General features: G+C 45.2%; 1 protein-coding gene across 1 annotated transcript in view; it reads right to left on the bottom strand.

Moving 5' to 3' along the window:
• Window positions 1-2219: 2219 nt before the first annotated feature.
• Window positions 2220-26171, bottom strand: part of NIBAN1 (niban apoptosis regulator 1) — a 152750-nt gene continuing 128798 nt past the window's right edge. The window contains exons 8-14 of the mRNA XM_025878052.2: window positions 25644-25806; window positions 20425-20612; window positions 16865-17026; window positions 15214-15324; window positions 12841-12948; window positions 8359-8470; window positions 2220-6758 (exon numbers count right to left, since the gene is read on the bottom strand). Of these exons, the coding sequence (XP_025733837.1) occupies window positions 5623-6758; window positions 8359-8470; window positions 12841-12948; window positions 15214-15324; window positions 16865-17026; window positions 20425-20612; window positions 25644-25806 (1980 nt within the window). The 3' untranslated portion in view covers window positions 2220-5622. The remainder of the gene's footprint in view (window positions 6759-8358; window positions 8471-12840; window positions 12949-15213; window positions 15325-16864; window positions 17027-20424; window positions 20613-25643; window positions 25807-26171) is intronic.

The raw sequence follows: 26171 nt of genomic DNA, 5'->3' as shown, positions 1-26171 counted from the left end.
ATCACCAAAAGCCACCCCTTAGCTTCAAAATCACTTCAGTACCTTGGAGCAATTTCCCAACACATAAACCCACTTTCTCACCCCAACAGTTCCACTTAGAATTGCTAATATAAAGAGAGACCTCACCACTACACTTGTGTATCCTTTCGTATAGAGACCAGAGGGGGAAAATTAATCCATGAATTTGGCTTCCGTGAATTAAACCACAATGGATCTGCAGGTCTGGATCAGCATCCAGAGGGGCCACAAGATTCCTGAAAAGAGTGTGCAGGGGTTGGTATAAAGAGGTCTTGAAAAAAATGTTCTTCAGGTTATCTGTAGGCAGCTAGAGTTTGGATTTTAGTGCATGACAGAGAAGAAGTAAGTAAGGCAGGACATAAAGGGCAGGTTCAATAGGTTCAAAACCAAATGTGAAATTTCTTGAGTAGTCTTTGGTTGTCCTTCCTTTGTGCTGCCAGAACGCTTCCTCCTCTGCCTGCAGAACCACCACTTGCTTCTCTGTCTTCCCAACTGGACCAAGTTCCCTAAAAGCAGGGACCACAGCCTCTTTCCTGCTCTTGCCCAGTCTCAAGAGGAAGATTGCCAGAAGGCAGAGGCTGTCCATGAATTTCTTGGGCCTTTGCTCATGTCTTCCAGATTTGGGTGGAATTCAAGGGTAAACTTCTTAACTTTTTACCTCGTTGACCTCATAGGGACCTCAGGAAAATCCAGTGGAGGCTCCTGTTCTGAAAACTAGGAGTGATTCATACCAGTAGCTAGCTTGATGTGGGGGCGACTTGGCTCTGATGCTCTCTCCCAGAGGGACAGGTGTGCATAAACATGCGATGAAATTCCATCACAAAAACAGAACTCTCTCAGTAGGTTGAGGGTGAGTAGTTACCAGCTTCACAGACCATTACGCTATGCCAGGCAATCATCAGCTAACTCTCCACTTGTCTCCTACTTCTGGGATTAGTGATATTTATTCATTTGTTCAACATTTATTAAGCGTTTTCTGTACACAAGGATGTATACTCTGTTAGGGACACAAAGATTGAAGACAGGGTTGCACAGAGACAGTAGATCGCTGCAATAGAGTGAGAGAAAACAATAGAAGTGGGCAAGTAAACAAGCGTGACAGTTCAGCAAAGTGTTATGGGGGAAGGAGGAAGGGTTTGTCCAGACTTGTCCTGACTCTTACAGGAAAAGTGGGAATTGGCCAGATTGAGAAAGGAGGGTCAGAAGTTCTTGGAGAAGAGAAGACTCTGGCAAAGGTTGAGAGGTGTTCAAGCAAGAGAGGCTCCAAGCAGGGCTGACAGAAGAGCTTTATTTAATTGACTCCTCCCAAGACGTCCATTAGTTCCACCCAAACCACACCAAATAAACATATAATCTAAGAAAAAACTATGCAGAAGACATTTCAAATCAATGGAATCTCCAACTGGAATTGGAACCCCCAATTCCAATCCGATCCTTGGCCCTAAATAAAAGTTCTGGAGGAGCCACTCTGAGAATGATTCTTGCATATTGGGAGTTTGGTATGAAAGGAGAGGGAGTGGTAAAGTCTTTGCCACACCCAGTGTCCCCATCCCTGCTAGACTTGATTTCTCCAGTGTTTCTAACTTTCCTGGCTGGAGCTGTTGGCTCAGGTAGAGTTTAAACTGTTATAGACAAGTTTTATGCCAAACAAGCGAGCAAATACCCATTCTGGGCTCTCCCTTGCCATGTCTACCATGAGAATTTGAGTTTGCTGATGTCAGGGACCATATCCACCCTATTCACCTCTGCTTCTCCAGTACCCACTAGAGTGCCTGCATATAATAGATACACAATCATTATTTTTTGGATGAATGAATTCATGGAGGAATGAGCAACTGTAGATATTAGTGAGTAAATATTGTTTTGTTTATGATCATAGAAAGAAGGAATGTTTTGCTTAATGCTACCATCGAAGATAAACTTGTTTGAAAAGCAGTTCAATTACGTCAAGAGTAATTGCCCGTTATTATAGACGTATTCCAATTCCTAGAGAAATAAGCATAATTTTCAAAGCATAATTACATCTGACATTAAGTGATTTCTCCATGGACTCCCTTCTGACGAGAAAATTTAAAGTTCCATAATGCAGGAACAGTGACTCACCTTTCCATCTGAGGGCTGTTCCTCCCAGCTCAAGTATGACATTTGCTTAAAAGATAAAACCACCCCCATTCAAAATAAATAAGACATTTGGACAACTCTTCAAGGATGAACATTTTATTGGAATATAGGCACGTGGCAGAGTAAATATGTGGTTACAAAGTGCTTTAAGTCTATCTGCTTTATATAGTGACCAGAAAAACCCATCCACAGTGTAGATTTTTTTCTTAAAGTTCCAGACTTCAGAAGACAAGTCCTCAAACCCGCTTACTTAAAGTACGAAGACACATGTGGCCAGCTTTTTTACCTAGTGAACCTGTATTGTTTTAGTCAGTGATGTCCTTCCTTTCCCCAGATTAAAATTGCTATGGAGCATATAGCATTTAGCACTTTTGATAAAGAGTGAAAATCACTCATGTGGCAGAACTGTGAAACCCTCGGAAATCATGGACTCCAGTCTGGAGGGTTACAAGACCAGACTCGAGAATCTTTGCAATAAAATGTAGAAGATCAGGCCCAGAGACCTGAAGTTCTTCACATGCAGCCTCTTTATAAAAGCTTTTGGACAGATTGGAATCTTATCCTTGTGGTTTCCAAAAGACTTTTTTCTTTTTTTTTGAAAACAGAGTTTTCTCTGCATGATTCAAGGTACCACTGTCTCCACTCTAAGCTGCAAAGGGAAAAAAAATGACAAGCTAATTTTTTTCAAGGCAAACATTCTCTTTGTGAAAGGTCAATTGTCACATAACTCGTTTAAAGTCATGGAATTTTTCCCAAAAACCATGTCCTGAGGTTTTATGCATTTCTAATGGCTTTGCCTGGAGGAGAGATTCCCCAGAGCAGCCTGCAGAAGCTTTGCATGCTGCTCATTTAAATTACAATAACCTTGCTCTAACCTGGAAACCACTGAAGCAACACAGACAAGTCTATTAAAAACAAGACAAGCTCATAATAATATGAAGTAATATGAAGTTACTCCATTCAACATGTTAAAATGAATAAGGAATCTTTTTAATGAACTTTAGTTTCCTGTTCCGTCTTCAAATGGAACAATCATCCCGCTTAGTCTAGTGAACTTGTCTTTTGTGAAATATGTACAGAAAAATTCTTCGTGTTCTCAAGTATGTCCTACCATGCAGTGCCCAGTACCCTCTGGCCTACAAGATGGGTAAAGGGAGGGCACTGATAGTCATCCATCCAATGCAGATGTACTTTCTTTTAGGGTTGGAAAAATTTCTTAATTTTCCAAGGGGTCCAAGAAGCCCTGAGGTGAGCAAAGGAAGGAAGCTGGGAAACTCCAGCATGGGTTCGAGCAGGGCTGGGACCTCCTTGCTCGCTGACATTCTCCTGCAGAGAAGGGCATCCTTGGTGGGGCTGGGCACTACTCCTCGGGCTCCTTGCCTTACTGGGCAGTACATCTGACCATCTGGCTGTCTGCCTCTTGGACTTTGGACTTGACCTAAGGGAAGCCTCCCCAAGGGCAGAAAGCCCAATTAAAAACGTCTCCCTGCCTGACAGCAAGCCCCAAATAGCTCCAACACAGCAGTGTGGCAGGTATTCAGGTCTCACACGTCTTGAGCAGCTCGACACCTGCCAGTTTTTGTGCGAGGCACTAGGGATATGAAAGTGACTTGAGAAGGCAGAGAGCCACTATTCCAGGCTGTGTGTCTCTAACAGGAAGCACACATGATTAATAAACCCCAGTTTCTGTCCTTGAAGAGAGAGGTCCCAGAAGAGATGGGAAGTAAACACAATTTCAATACTCTGTGCTCAATGCAAGGATATGAGTGAGCACTGGGTACTGCAACCACCGGCGAGGAGTAGCCTCTACCTTCTTCTAAGGAGACCCTTCATAGATGTGAAGATCTAAACACTCTAAGAGAAATTAAAATGATTCAATATGAGACTATAATGATACTGATTAGTATTCATTCTTTATCACCTAGAAATTCTTCATGGGGAGTTGGACAGAGAAAGATTTTAATTCCTGCTGAAAGAGTTAAACTGCGGGACAAATTCTCTAAACAACTGATATAAACTTGCTGATGATGATCAAAACAAGATTTTAGCACAGTATGTTAGGATCTAATATTAAAATTTGTGGAAGGAAATATCAAGAGGTACTACCTGGGACTGAAGCTTTTAGGAAATGATATGGTATTCTCTGGAAGGATAATAAAACACAGCTTTTTAATCTTCTGCAAGTAAGTCCTTTAACATCAACATTTCTAGGTCATGGTCCATTGAGAAGATGTATCTGTGTCTATTTCCATAAAGCTTTTGTAAGTTCCAGGAGAGAGGAACAGAGTCTTTTTCACTACAGTATCTCTAGCACCTGAGACATCATAGGGTCTCAGTTAATTTGCTGAATGACCAAACAAATGATTTCCACTTTTGGTGACATCTTTGGAACTTGATTGGAACTTGATGATGTACATCTTGGCTTTTCATTTCCTTTCTTTTCTTTTTTATTTCCTTTTCTTTTTTCTTTCCCATTTATTCACTTCATTCCCCTTCTGGAAATGAACCAGGACTGTTTCAATGGATAGACAGAAAGTTGTCATGGTTTGAAAATTGGCATATTTTTTTCTTTAAATTCCCGTAGGTCTTTTAACTTATGTCAGACAGAGCATCTTATCTTTTCTTCTGCTTTTTTGTTGCTGTTGCTGTTGTTACTACACCTAGCACAGTGCATGGCATAGAGCAGCTATTCGAATAATGCTTGTTTAACCTGTAGTCTTTTACGCTCGACAATTAGCTAAGGCCCCTCTGCACAGTCTAAGGCTAATTTGGAATGCTTTCAGGCTTAAACCTGCCAAGGAAATTTTCTTGCCTCATCTGAATGTCCCCAAAAGGTGATTAATTAATAAGAATCAACATGATTAATTAACAAGAAATTGATAGCAGAATTAGTAACAGGCTCAGACAGCCCCACAGACCACAACCTTCCTCCGTTTGTGCTCAGCTTCCCCTGGGCTCTCTCAGGGGCTGCAGGGCTGCCCATAGCAGGGTGACCGGTGTTCCCCACCAACCCTTCCCTGCAGTCTGGCTGTGGATGAATGTTGAGTCCTTCAGAAACAATGAAGTGGCTCTAGCGGATGGTGAAGCTGGATTTACAGTATACATTTGCATCCTTACCAAAAAGTAAAAAGCCTCGAAGTACATGAGAGGAAAACGTGCAGGGTATTGGAAACTGGGCTCCTACTGTTTTCTTCATCTTCGCTGGAACACCACCGCCTCCCTTCAACATCCTCAGCTGCCTCTCATCCCAGACACTTCCTATTAAAATGCTAAAGCAGTAATTCACGGTAGAACAGTTCAATTCCACAAAGGTCTGCCTCAGTGAGCATGCCCTGTGTGCATTTCCTCTGGTTTCATTACACACATTGAGGAAGTAATTTTTTTTTTTTTTGTAACAACTTGTGTGCAACCCCTAAGCATACCCATAACTATTAACCTTCGGCTGAGTTTGTGCGAAGAAATACTTATGCCCAATTTTCCCTTTCACTCTTCTGAGGACTGCCCTGGGGTACTCTCCCCCACATCTTGTGAACCCAGCAGATCGAAGTTTGGAGCATTCTCCACCACCCACGGGCACTCATGGACACCAGCAGCCTTAATGTCCCCTGTATCCACGCTAGCAGGGGCCTGGGCCATGCTGCTGGTCCCTCCCAGGGCTTCTTCCACAGAACCCTGGCTCTCACCGGGGCAGGTGTGGTGAGCACTGGAAATGCAATCTTCTTGGGGCCTGGCCTCACCCTCCACCATGGCCGCGGCCCCTCCTCCTTCCTGGGCATCCAGTCTGGAAGTCCCCCCTGTGAGCTCCCTCTCAGTGGGCTCCCCAGCCTCTGCATGCTGCTCTGGGGGGCCAGGGCTGCTGGCACCCTGGGCGAGCCCTTCACAGGCCTGCCGAGCCCCCAGCGGCCCCCCCAACTCCACCCTGCCGGCCCCCGCCTGCACCTCTGGAGGGGAAGAATGGGCCTCCCTCTCACGGATTTCACTGCCTTCACAGCTGTCTTGACTGGAGGCCACTGCTTGGTCGGCCTCTGTGTCGATCTGGGTTGTTTCCTCTAATTTTTCAATTTCTTGGGGACCAAGGGTCTCTTCATTTGAATCTTTCTCAATCTCGAGGGTGGCCGATTCCACGGGCATTTCAGTGGTCACCATCAACAAATTTCTGAGCTCCATTAAGGAGCCCGAGGCAGATCTGGCTTCTGGCTTTTCGTGGCTGGGTTCTCCGTCCTCAGGAGCCCCTCCAAACTCCAGCTCTGACGAGGGTGTGCCCAGGGCTCCTGCCATGTCCTCCGCAGTCACGAGACCCACAGCTGGGCCTGAAGGAATCACCTGTCCGGTCCCGTCTGGGGGAGGGGTGGGGACAGGGAAAGACGGGCTTTCTCCTTTGGCCAACGGACTAGGGGCCCCAGGCTGCTTCTTTTCCCCTGACTCCTGGAATACTTCGTTACTCAGTGCCTCGCTCTCAGAAACTCCTGGCAGAATGGCCGAGGCCCTCCTGGCAGGGCTGGCCTGGTTTGACCCTGTGGGGGTTTTTAGATCAGTTAAGCTGGACACACTTTCACTGGGCAAGGCCATGTTGTCTTCAAATAAGTTGTGTTTCTTCAGGACAGCAGCTTCCTTTATCACTGACAGAGACCAGAAAAGAGAACATGACGTTGACCCTCGGCCCTGGCCACCCTGGATTTTCCCATGTTATCCAGAAGCCAAAGTCCCTTCTCAGCTTTTCTGGCTACCCAAATCTCTCCATGTCAAATTCCAGCTGATAGCCACCCTCTTCCCGGTCTCCTTCCCTCATGACCAAAGCCCACACACTCATCTTCAGCTCTGGACCTCTGTCGTGTTCATTCATTCATTCAATCCTTCACTCATTCATGGATGCAGACTGGGCATCCACTATGGGACAGGCTCTGAGAATCCAAAGACTGGCTTTCATGGAGCTCACAATCTAGAATAGTATTATCTGTATCACCCATAGAGGCCCTGCTGCAGGGGCAGGGCTGTCATTTCTCTGCTTACTCTCATAGTCCAGTCCTGAATGTGTACTGGGTACTCAGTACTGAGCATGCAGAGAGAGCCCTGTTGACCTGTAGTGTCTAGAATGAAGACCTACGTGCATCCAGCTCAGTCTTAGAGGCCTTGAGAGGACTCAAAACAACAATAACAACGACAGCAGCTGACATTTTGACCACAGGCCACTAGAGCTGTGCAGGCTGTCCAGTGCCCAACGGTATCATATCCAAGGGGGCGCCACTCACATCAGAGACAGCATAGATTTGTGTGTTTGGCAGAATTTTCCAGCAACAAGCAGTAGAGCATCCTACTCTGATAAAAATCAGTATATCATGGCAATTTTTTTTGACAGAGAGCCGCCCAGTATCTGGAGAAAGGGAGCCTTTTCCTGATTGGTGGAAAGGTGCCATGATGGAATGGCATGGGCTTGAGGGGGCCCTTCCTGTCAGACACTGTGCTGACATCTTCACATTTCTCATCTCGTTGGATTAGCTACTGGGGCTCGTGCTTGGCCCGTTTTCTTTGTGGGGGGTTTCTGGTGATACTAACACCTTCCCCGTGGAGACCAGACACAGGCCTATGGTTTTGGGGGAATGGCCCTGTGCAGCTGATTTCTATCAAGGCTGTCCTGCCCACGGTCCCAGGACAAGCAAGGCCTAACTCCACAGGACAGTGGGTACTGGAGCCCCAAGATTCACAGAGTACTGTGTCGGCGCCCTGGGTCTGCTTCTGTCCAGCGGACGGGACACGAGGAATGTGCCGAGGAGGCAGCTGGTAACCCGTTCCAGAATCCCCTCCTCCTGCCTCAGGGAGGGGTCGGAAGTCTGTGGCTAAAAACACCTGTTGTCCTTTGTTCTGTCTGGGGCAGCTGGAGGAAGACAGATGTTCATGAGACAGTCTAGCCTTGATCTCCCCAAACCTCAGTTTTCTGTGAAACATGAAGCTTGAAATTTCTGTCTCCCGGAGTTCTTATTTGTAATTCAAAGAAGTAATATCCAAAGGGCCAGTATAGTGTGTGCCAGGTCATGATTCTCAGTCAAGGTTAGTATCCCGCTCTCTCTCCTCTCCTCTCTTCTCTGTCTCCCCAACAAATCAGTAGCAATTTCCTCTTCCCCCTTCATTCCTGTTGAGAAACCTAGCAGGCCTCCCTGGGTCCCCTTAGGGGGTCCTCCCCTTATCTGCTGTTTCCTCCAGTACCAAGGAAATCTTCCTCACCTTTCAGAGTTTCATCAAGGAGGCTCTGATGTAAAATCTCCTCGTAGACATTTTCCACATGAATCATACTGGTGTGATCTGCAAAGATGAACTGCTCATATTTCTGGAGCTCCTGGACAGTGAGAGATAGGGAGACAGAGGACAAGGCATGAGATGCCAGTTTGTAGAGGAGGTACAGGGAGCACGACTTGCACTCATGCTCCCCTCTTCGGAGTGTGGGGCCCTCAGCCACTGGTCATCCCCTTTCCCGTCCCCAGCCACCGAGGCACGATGTGTACTTGAGGGGTGTAGACAACACAGATTTTAATCATCTCAAGGCCCTGTCTGCGGGTCCGTGGGTCTCAAGGCCCTCCTTTTTTCCCATCACAACCAAAATGTTCCCCTCTTCCCTTTTTTCCCCCTTTAAACTCCAACAGTACTTTACCAAGGTATAAGTCACACACGGTAAAATGTACACATTTCACCAGTACAGCTCAGTGGTTTTAAATATATAACTACACCCATGGAACGACAACCCAGATCAAGATAGAGAAAATTTCCAACACCCTGTGCGTTTTTCCAGTCTACACCCCCAACAAGAGATAAGCACTACTCTGATATATATCACAACAAATTTGTTTTCCTAATTTTTTTTTTTTTTGAGAGAGAGAACACATGTGGTGGGGGGAGGAACAGAGAGGGAGGGGGAAAGAGAATCTTAAGCAGGCTCCATGTCCAGCAGTGAGCCTGACACCGAACTCGATCTCATGACCCTGAGATCAGGACCTGAGCCAAAGGCAGATGCTTAACCGACGGAGCCACCCGGGTGTCCCTAGTTTTTCTAATTTTTGAACTTTACACAAATTGAATCACATATTCTTGTGTGTTTGGCTTTGAGATTCATCTGTGTTGCTGCATATATCAGTAGCTCATTCCCTTTTATTGATAAAAGACGTTCATTATATGGATAAACTAAAATTGTTTAACTCTCCTCCTATCAATGGTGTTGAGATTTGTTCATTTTCTAACTGTTATGAATATAATTGCTATAAACATTTCTGTGCATGATTTTTTTTGGATTTAAGGACTTTTTTTATCTTCAGTGTATACCTAGAAGTGAAATTGCTGGGTCCTGGACCAGATGTATGTTTAACACTATTAGAATGGGACCCTTTCTGGGTATGGAAACTCTCTCGTCAAAGACTCTTCAGGAACCTTCTCCTCTTTCCCTCCAACTGGCCCTGACAGTCATTGATTCCCTCTAAGACAACCCAAGCAGGATGCATAATCCTTTAACCCTTCCTGCTCTCTGAGGGTTTCCAGATGGCTTGAGGTCAGGGGAGGGATCAAAATGTACCAAATCACATGCCAGTGATTAACTCAGTAATCCTTACAGCTAAGGGTGCTCAAAGGGCCCCAAGAGCCAGGGCTTTAGCAGTGGGATTTGATGCCTTTTACCTGAAGGGACAGGATTTTCAGCAGGTGATAGAAGCCACCATGTGCAGACAATTCAGTGCTAGGACTTGGGGGCCCAGGCCCAGATCACAGTAGGTCATAATGAGGTCCCTTTATACCCACCCCAGAGCAAAGCTAAAGGATTGGACAGACGTGAGCTTGCAGGATCCTGAGCGGGTCTGTGAGGCAGGACGGACACACAGATGAGAACTGTGTGGAAAGAGCACTGGCCAGGAGGCTGGATGCTGCCCTGGATTCACTGCGGGATCCGAGCCAGCCATGTCACTGCTCCAAGCCTCTCTCTGCCTCTGCAAAGCAAGGGCCACAGGCTCAGTTCTGCAACACCCTTTCCTCTCCCTAGGTGGTCTCCCACTCTTTATTTCCCTGGTTCCTGCCTCAGGACTGGGCGAAAACACAACTCTGGGAAGTCTTCCCTGACCCCATAAGCAGCACTGGACACCCGGCTCGGAGCTCTGGCTGGCCCTCTTTCCCATAGACTACTGCTGTGCTCATCCACTGCAGGCCCGCTACCTGAGAAGCCTACGAACTCCCGGATGGCAGGGACGCTGGCCTGGCACAGTGCCTGGATCATATCTGATACATAGTCAGTACGTGTTTGCTGAAGAAATAGTAGACCTTTGAAATTTTCAACAGCTAGGGGTGCCTGGGTGGCCTAGTCGGTTAAGCGTCTGACTCTTGGTTTCGGCTCAGGTTGTGATCTCAGGGTTGTGAGACTGAGTCCTGAGTCGGGCTCTGTGCAGTGCAGAGTCTGCTTGGGATTGTCTCTCTCTCTTCCTCTCCCCTCTGCTTGCAACTCTCTCTCTCTCTAAAATAAATAAATCTTAAAAAAAATTTCAAACAGCTAAATAAGTGTGTGGGAAGGAACAATTTTCTAGGGATGTTTATACCACTGTGACATGTCCAGCTTTGTAACATAGGTCTTCTATATTGAATTGACTAAACTGTGACGTATGTTTAATTCCTTGGAGCAATTTAATTGGAATCCCTAAGGGTGGGTCTTGGGGAATCAGAATTTTTTTTACAGCTCCCCAGGCAATTTCACTGGGCACCCTGGACTGAGTACCAGAGATCTAGGAAGCTGTGATTTACAGAACCAAGGGAAACATACGTTAGTAAAATAAAGAATCCTTCAGTGGAGCAGATAATCCCTTAATTTATCCGTTCTGCAAATCCAGATTTTAAGAAATCTCTTGGCACTGAAATCATATCCTTCATTACTGAAAACTTGGGGTCTCAGTTTCTTTGGGAACCAATCTTTCTTGATTCAAAGATCCCAAGAGCATTTTACAGATTGGGTACAACTCTGCTGATGTGTGGAAAAAGGGAACAGACGATGGGGCGCCTGGGTGGCTCAGTCGTTAAGTGTCTGCCTTCGGCTCAGGTCATGATCCCAGAGTCCTGGGATCGAGCCCCACGTCGGGCTCCCTGCTCAGTGGGAAGCCTGCTTCTCCCTCTCCCACTCCCCCTGCTTGTGTTCTCTCTCACTGTCTCGTTCTCTGTCAAATAAACAAATAAAATCTTTAAAAAAGGGGGGGGAACAGACAAGAAAGGGGGATTTTCTTTGCCCTTCTCTTCTTCTGGGAGGAAGTGGCTCGGAGGCCCCTAAATTGCCTCTGGGATTGAAAAACATCCTAAGTAGAATGTCTGTGTGCAGACGCATCCAGAGGTAGACAAAGTCATCCTTTGGGCGGCTAAACTTTTCCATCCACACATGGCCAAAGGACAATCATATAGACAGATTCTTTATTCCCATGGCTTGATCAAACTCCCAGAAATAAAGGTCAGGTACTAGATATGCCAAGACTCTAAAGAAAAAAGCATTTATAGAATATAAAATAACCAAAGAAATTTCTGTAGTAAAATAACTTATGCCAAGGATTTTAATGTTCCAATTCTTGGAGACCCTCTACGCTGCCCAAAAGTCCTTTTGAAATTCTAATAAGCTCTTTATGATTTGCTCCAATAGGGAGAAGGCACTGAAAATGTCCAGGCTCATAGATCATTTCTGAAATGTAGAAATAGTAATAGTAGTCATATATATTATTCACTGAGTGCACACCTTGTTATCAGCAAATATGAGCTGAGTTCAAACTCTGGTGGTTATCAGATCTGTGCTTTGGGCCCATTACTTAATCCTCAAGTTTCCCCATTTGTACAACTGAGGATATAAACAGTACTTCCTCCTCAAGTTGTCATGAGAATTATTGAGATAATCCATACAAAGTGTGTTTAACATAGTGTCTAACACATGGTCAACACTCATCAAATATTAATAATTTAGTCCCCTCAATCTTAAGAAAGGCACTGCAAAATGTATCATTTTCATTTTCTAGAAGATGGAATCTAGGTCAAGAAAGAGGAAAAGTGACTTGGCCAAGGCCCCAGAGCCAATACATGGAGGAACCAGGACTTGAACCCAGGTCTTAGACCTGCAAGTGGCTCACCCATGGCTCTGCTCTGCAGACCAAGTCACACCTTCATAATCATGACTATCACTGGTAGCAGCTTTAAATGGTTTCTGTTTCACTGACTTCACAAAACAAACATTAAAAGAAAAAAATATCCTTCTGTAATCAGGTTACTTATGGTCTTTCCCTGGACGTAGTGGTCAAGTTTCAGAGGACAGGTGGTACCCATGAGTTATACTATGACGAGGAGCACTTGGTGTCCTCAGGTGCTCTATGACAACCCTCAGTTTGGCTCAAAGTCAGATCATCACCTTTGAGATTCTGTCTAGTCCAAAGGTTGGCAAATCTGGCAGCTGCTTACTTTTGTAAATAAAGTTTTATTGGGACATAGAAGCACCCATTGTTAATGTATGCTCTTGCACTTAGCAGAGCTGAGAAGTTGCAACAAAAACAGTACGACCCACGAAGCCTAAAATCTTTACTATCTGACCATTTGCAGAAGAAGTTTGCCGACCCCTCACTGATCTAGTCTACTGACTGCAAGCACATTCTAGCAAAAGAACTTGCTTGAACTTCACAGCAATAAAAGCAGGCTCTCTGGAGTAAGCCATCCTCTTACGGGTTTGCACGTGGATGCCAGTGCCTTCTGCACGGTGGGAAGTGTGATTTGAACCAGTGCCTCTTGAAATATCCTCTTCCGGATGGTGCTGCTGTCATAATCATATTGCTGTCAATACAGAGATAGAAACATGTGCTAAATAGCAACATTGCAATCTGTTAACTTTTGCTTAAACAAAAACTCAGTCACTCACTTGTCTTCCTTTTCCCATTTCTGAGGACACTTATGGTGTTTCCAAGGTCTCAAAGATCTTACTATGCAATTCTCTCATACTTTGGGTAGAGGGTATGACCATTAATGACCCATCTTACCCTCCCCTTTTACAGATAGGGAAACTGAGGCAAGATCAAAACAGTAACTTCTGCATTATAAAGAAGTTAGGGACAGAAACGGGGGGTGAGTTTGTATGTCATCACCCCTGTCCTGGGTGGGTCCATAAGGAGCCAAGATCATCTACTTCCTTCACTTTACATCCAAGAAGCAGGATGAGTGGGTTGTAATGGTTTCCACAAAGGAAGGGAGGGTCTGGCTCATAGCTACCTTAACACTGTGGCATGTTAACCGAAGAAGTTTAGTATCCAGACCAAGAAAGATGTTGATTCACTTTTCTGCATGGAATATTCAAACCTAGAGACTCAAGTTTGGTTTTAGACGACCCTTTAAGAGTATCACAGATGCTCTGGAACACACTCACAGGCATGGGAGCAGAACGGTCGGGCCAAATAAAGAATTCGTGAGATGAAGGTATTTCTACTGGAGATGATAACTTTGGGCAAAATTATAGCTCTATTCAAACAACAAAAGGCTACTGTGTGGAAGAAGGACATGAACAGAGACAACAGAACGAGAATCACCAACAGTGTCAACTTTGGCTTCACATTAGGAAGCATGTTCTTGCAGTAAAAAGTGTCCAGAGAAGAAATGGATTGTCCAGGGAGGTCTAAAGTGTCCTGACACTGGAGGTGATATTGACATTGATACTATCTTTTCTTTCCAATTGCGAGTTCATTATTACTTGTGTTCCCATAATAAATATTGCTTTTATTATTTTTTTATTTTTTAAAAGATTTTATTTACTTATTTGTCAGAGAGAGCGAGCGAGCACAAGCAGGGGGAGCGGCAGGCAGAAGGAGAAGCAGGTTCCCCGCGTAGCAAGGAGCCCGATGCGGGACTCGATCCGAGAACCCTGGGATCATGGCCTGAGCCGAAGGCAAATGCTTAACCAACTGAGCCACACAGGTGCCCCATAAATATTGCTTTTAATCTCAGTGATTTGGTTGCCATTGTTTCCTACTGCCTACGAGGTATTATGATTGGGTCTAAAATTCAGGGACCACTTCCTAGGCTCTGTGGAACTTTAATCTTCTGCTCCAAGGCACTGTTTAGGGGGATAGGTAGTAAGAAATTAGTGGACTAAATTTAAGAATTGTTTTAGCTCTAGGCTCACCATTGAGTAGCCTGTTGAGCTTAAGTAAGTCACGTTAGCTCTTAGAGTCAGTTTCCTCATCTCTATAATGGAGACATATTCTAATTATCTCACAAGTCCTTGTGAAGATCAAACAAAACAGGATAGGTTAAAAACAAAACAGCTTTAAAAATAGACCATATATGTGCAAGCTGCTATTATTAAAACCATTTTGATAAATACTTAAGCAGTATGCACATTAAAAACAATTTCAGGGGCGCCTGGGTGGCTCAGTCATTTAGGCGTCTGCCTTCGGCTCAGGTCATGGTCTCAGGGTCCTGGGATCAAGCCCCACATTTGGCTCCCTACTCAGTGGGGAGTCGGCTTCTCCCTCTCCCTCTGCCCACGACTCGTGCTTTCTCTCTCTCTCTCAAATAAATAAATAAAGTCTTAAAAAAATTCATATGGCAGGTGTCTTTTTTTTTTTTTAGAGTATTTCTTTTGCCAGGAGATTTTGATTTTTCTAAAAAATGCTGGCTAATTTAAATGGGTTTTACTATATTGTAAACTCTTTGAAGAAGGAAACTGTGCCTTGCCTATTTTTACATTTTATGTAATATCTATCACAACACTTTGCTTAGCGTGGACACTCAATAAATTCATAGCAATTGCTATGAATGCCAATAAATATCAAGTGCAATTGCTCTGTGAAGGACAGGTCACTTCGAGCTGATGGACAGGAATCCCGAGGACCTGTGGTCCCTAGAGTTGCCACTAGATGGCAGAATAGGCACGAAAGTCACGCTGGGGACCTAGTGGTGCGGTAGCCATTGCTACTTCAGGCAGGGAAAGGGAGCAGGATTGCAAACAGGGAGGGTCAAGGACAGAATTTGGTATTTTCCACTTAACAAAAGAAGCAGGGGGTCATACTTGTTTTACGCTTCCCACAAATGAGAGAAAGGTTTTACCTTTAAGACTCGGAGCTTAACCTTCTCGATGGCGACTGCAGTTTTGGAGGCCTCTCCTTGGAGGTGTGGGCAAAGCAATTGCTCGAAAGTGAATACTGCATTCTCCATTAGCTAGAAACCAAAAGCAACAGAGAACAGCGCCCGGTCAGAGACCGGGGTCTCTACCCTGGAGCAGGGAGGGGATGACCATCAGACTGTCCCCTAGGCAATACTCTGGGGCCACCCAGGGCAACAGGTCCTCAGCCCCCTACCTGGGTTATTAAATAGATAGGCACCTGGCCACAGTGGGATCAGTAAGGGTCTGGGAAATAACACACACTCACACACTCATGTATGTATGCATACACGTATTTTTTCCCTCCTCTTTTCTCCTTATGCTCTGAGCTGCAAAACCCATGGAGGCCATGGGATTGAGAATACCACCCTCTCCTGTGGTCAGCCCCTTCCTCTGGTCTCTGGTTCCTGCAGCCCGGGCTTGACAAAGGGAGGTGGGAGGCTTCTCCAGTTATTTCTTGGCGGCTTTAATCATGCACTGCCACTTTGGGGAGGGGGGATGCAAACCAGTCCAGCACACCTCTCTGCACTTAGCCCACCCCCTCACTTCTCTTCCTTGCTCTGCCAGGCTGGAAGGGAGGCAGGGTCGGGGCTTGGTGGGCACAGAGGCTGATGCGCTCATGGGGTAGAAAATGGAAATGACTGCGATTTCTTATTCTCTGCACCCATACCTGTATCTGTTTCACCAGGGCTCAGTATTACCAAAAAGGGACTTCTGTTAAACTGTTGCCCAATTTTGTTTCCCCAGTCTGTCTTTAATCCTTCACAACTCAGAGGTTAGATAATAAGGTGTACCACTTAATCTGCCCTATAACTTATAAGGAACAAACGTTCCTTTCTTCCCCAAGCTTCTGATCCCAAAGCATGAACACATAGCTTTGTCCAGCACTCTCAACACTATAGTGACCTTATCTAAGCATCTGTCTCTGAAGGGGGGTCTGGCACAGTGCCCGGCCCCTGAGTGAGCTCCCCCCAGAACACCCCTGAAATAGGACTGTGCTCTTCTGGCTTCAGTGATCACACCCTTCTTCATTTAGAAAGCACTATAGTAAGGAAAGAATCTGTACTTGTTCCTGGAGAAAAAGTTCCTTGTGGGGGGGGGGGGGGAAAGGGAACCTATCAAGTAGACCCAAGAGATCCAAATATGAAGCCATGATTGATTGATTGATTTACTCTTCACCGGGTTAGGAAATTAACGTAAGCCGGTAGTTCTCTCTTCTGGCTTCATATTAGAAGCAGTGGGAATGCGAGTGGGGGAAAATTTCTGCGAGTGGGGCCTAGACGTCAGCATTTCTCAAAAGCTCCCCAGATGATTCTCATGTGCAGCCAAGGTTAAAAGCGTTGGTTTGGCAAATCAAGTAATTATCAATTAATGCTACCTGATTTCCCTGAAAAAATTTTTTCTTTCTGATGTTCATCAACATGGAAGAAAGATGAAGCCAACTGGAACGACCAAGGATGTTCTCAACTCAACATGATGACGACTGCGAAGGGCCCCACTGCCAAGAGTTGCACCAGCACCCCAGCCTCGCTGGCCAGCCCTTGTTTCTCTGCTGTCTCCATCCTCACCCCCCACGGAGGCCCCTGCCACTCCCACCTCCTGCATGTCGTTCTGTGTCCTCTGGACCACCAGATCCACGTGGGGGAATCGGAAGCGGCTCTTGAGATCCTGCAAACGCTCCTGAAGCAGGTTGACTTTACTGTAACAAGGTTCCATCTTCATGGAATCCAGTGGAAGATTCATGAGCTGGTCTAGATGCTGCATTTTGGTGAAGGGAACCATTAAATACCTTCAGACTCAGGAGCAAGATTACATGCATATTCCATATTACATAAATTCTAAATGATCAAATGTACGTTAGTAGAGTGAATCACTTCTCAAATCACTGCACCTGTGACATTTCAACTGTCTTACTTGCCTCCTTCAGGGGTCCCTGGGGCAGCTCTATTGCTAGGGCAGAGAATGGTAGAGGAACCCACTGGATGACGGGAGGACCCAGGAAAGCATTTGAGGGGGCTCCAATCTTAGCTCTTGATGGACTTGGGGCTCCAACTTGCAGAGCTTGAGAACTAGGTAGGCAGGCTTTTAGGCACCTGGAATTGCTGCTGGGCCCCCGGGACCTCCAAAGCCTTCTTTAATGGGGTCAGGATGCCCCTGGACCCCGGGACTCTGGGAATGAGGTCAGAATCTCCACAGTTCTCTGAGGCTCTGTCAGGGCTCACGGGGGCTTCCTCTGCCATAGGTTCTCTATGGGGCTAGTGGGTGCAGAGGTAGGTGGTGGGAAGAGGCCTGGCCTGGGAGATGCAACCAGTTAAAAAACTGGGATCCCTCCTCCTCTGGTTTGCACAAGCAATGAAGCCACAGGGCTTCCAACAAGAGGGCAGCAATGGGCCTCCTCCGCTAAAGACATCAGGTTTTACCAACACACGCTCACACCATGAGTGTTGTTGCCAACAGAATGCCTTCTATTTTCCAAGCTGATTTTCAAATAATTTTAAAAATTGAATACCAGATATCTAGAAGAAACAGGTGGGTGGGCAGCGAAAGAGAAGATAGACAGGTGCTAAAAATGGATGCCCAGGGAGAACTGGGGAGTAACACAGGGTGAGTGTGAATCATAGAGGATGTGCTGCCTGATTTCCAAGTCACAGAAAAGAGACAAAGCTCAAGTTCTAGGTGTCTCTAAATAGGAATTCTTAAAGGGCCCATTCTCATTGTGTTTATAAAGAGAACACATCAGTCTCCTTGAGAAGTGAGTTGTGGGGAGCTGCACTGAGGTAGAATTAATGATCAAACGCACAAGATCAAACTTGTCCCTCCTCACACAATATGAAATGTCTTTTTTTAAGAAATAACAATTAAGCAGACAAGAGAGGAAAAGTGGGCTGCTGCTTTGCTCCTATCAGACGGGCCAAAGTTTAAAGGAGTGGTACTGCCTACTGCTGATGAGCATATGGGGAAGAAAGTCCTCTTCCATACACAATGGACGGAAATGTAAAATTTAAATCCTTTTTTTTTTTTTTGAAAATGCAAATGGTAACATCTGTTAACAGGAGAAATAAAGCCACCTTTCAACCTAGCCATCCTGCCTTAGGAATCTATCCCACAGGAATGAAAGCACGAGTATAATATATGTAACAAGGTTATTTATTACAGCTTTGTCCATGATGCCAGGAACATTTGGATAGCTGAATAAATCATGGTGCATTCAGACATGAAATATTATGTAGCATTACAAAGAATGATTTAGAGCTAGAGCAGCTAACTTGAAGACAGTTTCGCGAGGTATTTTTTGAATGAGAACACTGATAAAGAGTAGGATTTGTAATACAATCCCATTTTTTAAAGAGCAAACAATCTGGAAAAATAAAAAAAAAAAAAACAGCCCATAAATGTGTATGTTTTAGGGGCACCTGGGTGGCTCAGTTGTTAAGCACCTGCCTTCGGCTCAGGTCATGATCCCAGGGTTCTGGGATAGAGACCCGCACTGGGATTTCCTGCTCTGTGGGAAGCCTGCTTCTCCCTCTCCCACTCCCCCTGTTTGTGTTCGCTCTCTCGCTGTCTCTCTCTCTGTCAAATAAATAAATAAAATCTTAAAAAAAAAGTGTATGTTTTATAGCTATATAAGCAGGGGGAAAAGTACAGATTGGTATATGCTAAGATGTTAACACTAGTTACTTGAAGGGATGTGGGTAGTGGGGGAGAGGGGAAGAGGGACAGTAAAGTCAAGTTTTAAAAAAGGTTGTGAAAAGGAATTTCAAAATATTTATAAATGTACCTTGTTTATGTATAATAAATAAATATGTACATGTGTATGTATGCATAAATAAATAAGAAAGGGGGGAAAGAGAGAGGTATCTGGTTTTATCCACGGACTGACAGTGATATGTCAAGTATAAGCCAAGCTGCCACATTATGTGAGTGATTCCTGAACTTTAGGGTACCTCACATCCTCGGGAGGCCTTATGAAACAGAATGCTGGGCCCTACCCCCAGAGTTTCCGATTCAGTAGATTGCTGGTGGGGGCCTGAGAATTTGCATTTTTAACAGCCAGCTGATGACACTACCCGTCCGGGGACCACACTTTGAGAAATATTGTTTTCATCACAAGTCTATATTTTTGGAAACAAATCAACAAACAAAATTTATATCAAGAGGATATATGCTTCTACATTTGTATGAAGAAGAAACAAGTATGTGAAAACACATTCTAAGTTATTTATATTAGTTAATTCAGGGAGTTGGGAGTGGAGGTAGCCTAGGAGTTGGGGTGGGCATGGGTTAATGTGGGAAACAAAAGCTGAAGAAAAATATTTAATTTCCTTACTACCTACAGCCCATTGACAAGTCCTTGAAACAGGCAGAGTGACATTCCTCTAGGGACTCAACTGCCCCGATGTTGATGCTTTGCTAAGGGCAAAAGACAATAATAGCCCGCCCCCCACTCCATGATCCTATGAGTCTACTTTTATATATAAAAATTCCTTTGGAAACTTTCTTTACCTCTACTCCCCCAAGATACATGCTGGCAGTCATCCCCCAAGCATATGACCCACTGATATACATCTGAAGGTCTCATGACTCAGGTTTTATTAGACAGAAATAAATGACCTTTTCCCAACAATAGCTAGCCCCCTCAAGGTCCTGGAAACCTTGCTTCCAAAATTCTTCAGAGACTTATGCTATCCCTAACCCCCTCCCAACTTGAAAATATATAATGGGTCACTCCTCATGACACCCACGAAGCTCTTTCTGTCCACAGGTCCTGTCCCCGTGCTTTTTAATAAAACCACCTTTTTGCACCAAAGATGCCTCAAGAATTCTTTCTTGGCCGTCGGCTTCGAACCCTAACCTCTTTCCTACATCATGGGTGATCAATTTTGCCCATATATATTTTTTGTCTATATATATATTGTTTCACTTGCACAAGCACATTATTAGTTTTGCAACTTGAAAAACATTAATAAAGGAAATCAGGTGAACGTATAGATAAATGGGGTGGCTGGCTGAATGAAAGAAATAGATGAATGGATAGAAGGAAGCGGGGGAGGGAGGAAGGAAGGAAAGGAAAGAATGCACAAATGCAGATAAAGGCCCAAGAGAAAGGCAGCCCCAGGCAGGCCATTCACACTCAGTTCCTTGGCTCCATATCTTACCTCCTTAAGCTGGGCACTGTCTTTGGTGGTCTGAAAGTTCTGGTTAAGTTCATCCACCTCTTTTTCAAAGAGTGAGCGTACTTCACTGAATCCTGAGCTCACCGGCCCCATGAGCTCCTCCAGAATGGACGCCAAGAATGGTTGCACACTTTCCGCACAGCTTCTTTCTGCAGGCTGGGCCACCATGGCTGAGATAGGAAAAAGGCAGAAAACCATCACTTACTATGGGCAAAATTGGGTTCAAAGTCCCTGGAGCCAGGCCTGGGGTGGGCAGTGCCCCAGAGAGCCATTTAACAGCCCAGGCAAGCTCAAACGGGTAAGACAGACCAGCACAGAGAGTCCCAGGCCAGCATTCACTGGAATGGAAAACCATTAGATGTTTTTAGAATTGGAACAAACAATCCCTCCCCTCCCCAAGCTTTCCTCTGCCCTGGGATGAAGTGCATTTTTCTGTGTGGTCCCTATGATCACGCAATGCCTAATAGAAAACAGAAAATGCTGGTGATCCACCTATTTATTATCAGCATCATCGTTATACATGCGTAATTTGTCTTCTAAAAAACACAATTTACTAAGTTTTTAAATTGAGGTATAACTTATGTGTAACATTATATTAGTTTCAGTTGTACAACATAATGATTCAATATTTGTATATAACAATTTATTGTTTTAATTTCTTTAAGAGTTAATCAGCTCGTAGAATTCAATTCCCCTCTCCCCTCCTCAAGAGACGTTTTAAAAACTCAAACACCGTCTTTTCTTGGGCAAACAGAAACAAATTTCATTCAAAACAAATACCACCCCACCTCCCACTCCCACACCCAATTTTTTTTAAAGGCTATTTTTTTTCCCCGATAATCACGGAAAACATGCACAGTGACAAAAATACAGAGAGCACAGAAAAATCATTAAGAGGGATGAAGGAAATGTAACCACACTTCCTGGAGGCAAATCCTGCCCTTTGATTTAAAAAAGGAAGAGCACTGGGGCGCCTGAGTGGCTCAGTCGTTAAGCGTCTGCCTAGCATCGGGCTCCCCGCTCAGCGGGAAGCCTGCTTCTCCCTCTCCCGCTCCCCCTGCTTGTGTTCCCTCTCTCGCTGTCTCTCTCCGTCAAATAAATAAATAAAATCTTAAAAAAAAAAAAGTAAAAGGGGAAGAGCATAGTAAAGATGCTCATTCAGGAAGTCTGGATAGGACGCGGAAATCTGCATTTTTTTAAAAGTGCTAAGGTGAAGGTCATGATTAGCCAGGTTTAAAAGCAGACCTAGTGAGGGAAGGCTAAACTGGAAAAGGACTGAGCTTGCTCTGTACACTGGAAGGTTAGCTTTGTGGCTCTGGTAAGTCACATGGCCCTTGTCATGGTACCACAGGACCAAGAAAGGAAGGACAAGCATATCTGGGTGTCCAATCCATTTTATCACATGGAAAATCAGAGGCCTGGAGATGTCCGAGGGCTTGGCCAAGGTCAAACCCTAATTTGCAGATCGAGGACTATACTTCAAGTGTATTTCTTAATCTTTTATTGGCAAATAAGGTGCTTAGAGTGAGATGAATGGGCACGTTCTTTAGTTTGCAGAAATATTTCACAGGTATGGAGGATCAGACTGCCTCTTGGAGAATCTGAGATGACTATTCATATTATGAATAATTCACAAATATTTGGCATATAAAATATTAAAGAGGTCGTAGAACTGCTAGGGAAAAAAAAACCTTTTGATTGTATGATTTAAATATGAAACGATCTGTGACTTCTAAAAATGACTTGCTTGGTACCAAAATGCAAAACTGCATGTCGGGAGAATAAATGAATTATTTATCAATTAACTTGGAGAGAAGGACTGTTTGAAAAGCACCTGATTGAAATTTCAGAATAATCATGAACACAGGTTAACATGCAGTAAAGATTTAGTGGCGGATGGTGGGTTTCACCTACTAAGCGGGGAGAAAATGGACACCGGCAGGGGTGGAGACCCTGCTCCCCTCTGCCTGCTCTCTGCTGATGTCTGTGTACCAGCAGGGGCTGCAGTCTCCTCTCCGCGCCTTCATTCAGTGCTCCTTTCCCCTGGGCCTTCCTTCCTCCACCTCTGCTTGTGAACAACCCACTCACTTCTTCAAGACCCAGTACACACTTCACCCACTCAGATGGCCGAATGCCCTTGGCACCACCATGCGGCTCTCTGAGCTGTGAGCTGCCTGCTGGTGCTTCCTTCTGGATGGAATACATTCAACACCCTGCATGGACGCGCTCTGCTGACTTCCAGGCATGGTCAAGACGCCATTGTGATGAATACTGTTCGGTGACACGTGGATTCATAAACTCATCCAGAAGTTAGGGAGCACAGGGACGAAGACGGAAAGTGTTGGGATTAGAGGGGTTTGGAGCCTGACTCAGTTTTGGAATCTGGCCAAGTTACTTAATCTCTGCTTCGGTGTTCTTATCTGGGAGGTGCAGATCACGGGACGCATGACTTCTGGGGGTTGGGGCGACAATGAAGCAGGCTTACTGTGTTCGGCTGCTTGGAACCATAGGTGGCACTCGGGAAGCACTCCCGGACTGTGAGCCCTTGTCCCACCTGTTGACATCATCCTTTTTCCCCATCAACCGACACAAAAACAGCGTTATTGTTATAAAGAGACCACAGTGTTTTTTGAAGCTGAAATAGTTCCTGGCTGGGAACCACAGTGTCCTCTGTCCCTGCTTCTCTTATGGCACCTTTCCCATCTCTTCCCTGCTGCTTCAGAATCTGCAACATGTCTCATATCCTCCTGTTGTAAAATCATGCTGTCTTCGTTGAATCCTCGTAGCCCTTGTATTCAGTAGGAGCAGGATAAATGTTTATTGAGTGAATAAATATTGTGAGGCAGGACTAAAGATTGGTTGCTTGACTCTCAAGAGTCATATGGGAGGTAATGGAAAGATCACTGCTTAATACTCCCAAAATTCTTTCAAAATCCAAAGCCCTTTATTGATGCAGTCTGAAGTGTACAGTGGATCCTTGACCAATGCCGAGGTTAGGGGTGCTGACCACCCCCCGTGTCGTTGAAAATCTGTGTATAATTTCTGACTCCCCCAAAACTAAATAGCCTACTGTGTTGAACAGAAGCCTTGCCCATAACATAAACAGTTGACGAACACATATTTTGTATGTTGTGTGTGTTATATACTGTATTCTTGCAATAAAGTAAGCTAGAGAAGGGCACCTGGGTGGCTCAGTCAGTTAAGCATCTGCCTTTGGCTCAGGTCATGATCCCAGGGTTCTGGGATCGAGCCCCATATCGGGCTCTCTGTTCAGCAGGGAGCCTGCTTCTCCCTCTCCCTCTGCCTGCCGCTCTGCCTGCTTGTGATCCCTCTCTCTCTGTCAAATAAATAAAATCTTTAAAAAAAAAAAAGCTAGAGAAAATAAAATGTTACTAAGAAAATCATAAGGAAGAGAAAATATATTTACAGTACTGGACTGAATTTATCCAAAAAAAACCCCACCTATAAGTGCATGTGTACGGTTCAAACCCATGTTGTTCAAGGCTCAACTGTACTTTATTGTTTAAAGGTGGAGAACCAGAGGCTCGGTTAAAATGTGTTTCTGATATTCCCTTGTAAAAAGACTTGATCATGACTTCCTTTCAAAGATCCTTTTAGGAAACAAAGACTAGTCTAGGGCAGAGTGTTTTTGCATCTTATGTGGGATATACTGGAGCCACAGAGACTAGACGAGAGAGAGAGAGAGAGAGAGAGAGAGAGAGAGAAACTGGCTGCATTTGGGCCAGGAGAATGGTCACAGTGAGGCCCAGTGAGGCCCAGCTCCCTGGAACGTGGGCTCAGGAGTTGGGTGCTGGCAGTTTTAGGTTGTATAAGTACTTCAATATAGTCAATTCCAGATCAGTTGTGCTAACGGAGGAATGGATAATAGTAAAGATACAACGCTTAGGTTAATTTATGTGCCTCAGAAGGCACCACATGAACAGTCATGCACGGAAACAGACAGGCACATCCTTCCTATAGTCATGCCTCCTCTCTACTCTCTCTCAGAAGAACCAGCTGGAAGGGCTCGGAGTTGAGCTGGGCTGCAGTGTGGATGGGGCCTGAAGGGCAGAGGATAATCCACCAAGTAGACAACCCCTGTCAGGTTCTAAGTCTCTTGAGTACAGGAACTGAGTCTCCTGTTCACTGCTAAAGCTCCAGCACCTTGCTCAGAAAGCACTTAGTACATATTTTTTCAATGAGTGAGCGAGCAAGTGAGCAAGTGAGTGAAGACTCTGAGAATTGACAATATAAGATTGCTGATAAACAATCGCAGAGGAACCAGCATGCTTCTCTGAAATGACACTCGGTGTGCTGTGCTTGTTGGGATGTAGGAATTAACATTTAACATGTTATCCTGTAGAATTCCTTAGAGGCCATCTCAGGCCTCTTGTGAGGGCACAGGCAACAACCATTTTTCTGTCAGTGGTCAGATTGCGAACATTCGTGACGTTGCAGCCCAGGAGGTCTCAGTTCCAACTACTCAACTCTGCCCTTGAAGCATGAACGCAGCCACAGACGATACATAAATGAATGGGCATGGCTGTGTCCCGATGAAATGTTATTTACAGAAATAGGCGGGGGGCCCAATTTGGGTTGGGGCCACAGTTGGCAGATCTCCCTCTCAAGGCCCCTCCTGATGACAGAGGAGGACACTAAGGCACATAGAAGTCAAGTGACCTCCCCAAGTACACCTGACGGGCCAATGTTGCACTTATGACTAGAATCTACATTTATCAACTCTAAGCCAATTTTCTTCTTGCAAAAAGAAAATCCATTTATTCACCCATTCAAGTATTTGCTGAGAGTCGGAATATACCAGGCATGGTACTAGGCCCTGGGTGTGCCTGAGTGAAACAGGGGCCACATGGTCCTGTTCTTAGACAGCTTATAGCAGAGGAGGGGCGTGCGTAGAAGCCAATACAATGAGCCTAAGAAGTGCTGCAACGGGGCAGGGGTGGGCCGAATCAGAATATGCAGGCACCACCACAGGCACGAAGTGAACTCCCCTCCACTCTGTGTCCCTGAAGTCTCCTTGGGAAGGTCCAGGCCCTTACTTGCATGTCCCCTTTACACCTGTTCTCAGTTCTTCCCAATTCCGTCAGTTCAGTTTTCCTCTGAAATCATGAATTCTGACTACATGGTGGAGCCCTACACGCACAGCTTATTGAGCTGTAGGCGCATGGATTATCTCCACGGACCTTTGATCTTTCCAATTAAGAAGTTCTTTGAGTTCACGATCTGATCCATGTCCGAACGGATGGCTCCCTCCAGGCCCTTCGTCAGAGCGCGGCACTCCCCCTTTAAGGCACTTAATCCTTCTGAAACTTGATGCCGAACCAGGCTGTAGGCCTCCTCAAGGATCTGTAACAGAGAACAGCACAGAAATCAGGGGCTCTGTCACGTGCGAGCGCCGGCCGGAGCCAAGTAGAGGGAGGAGGGCTAATCACAGATTATCTTAACATAAACACAACTGCAGGCACACTCTAATTTTTCTTTCAAGGTTTGAGTCTGTTTGGATTAGTCCTCATGTAAGTGAGACTAAGCAGACTCAAGGTAGGCGGTTCTCCACCCAGGGAAGGAATTATTTAAAAAAAACGAAAGGAGTAGAAGAGAAAGGAAGGAAGGAAGGAAGGAAGGAAGGAAGGAAGGAAGGAAGGAAGGAAGGCAGGAAGGAAGGAAGAAGGAAGGAAGGAAGGAAGGAAGGAAGGAAGGAAGGAAGGAAGGAA

The sequence above is a fragment of the Callorhinus ursinus genome, unplaced genomic scaffold (genome assembly GCF_003265705.2).
Source record: "Callorhinus ursinus isolate GAN/ISIS: 27379988/994484 unplaced genomic scaffold, GSC_fseal_2.0 scaffold13, whole genome shotgun sequence".
Taxonomy (NCBI): Eukaryota; Metazoa; Chordata; class Mammalia; order Carnivora; family Otariidae; genus Callorhinus; species Callorhinus ursinus.
Note: the sequence above shows the minus strand (reverse complement) of the source record. Positions and strands in the feature narration are given on the sequence as shown.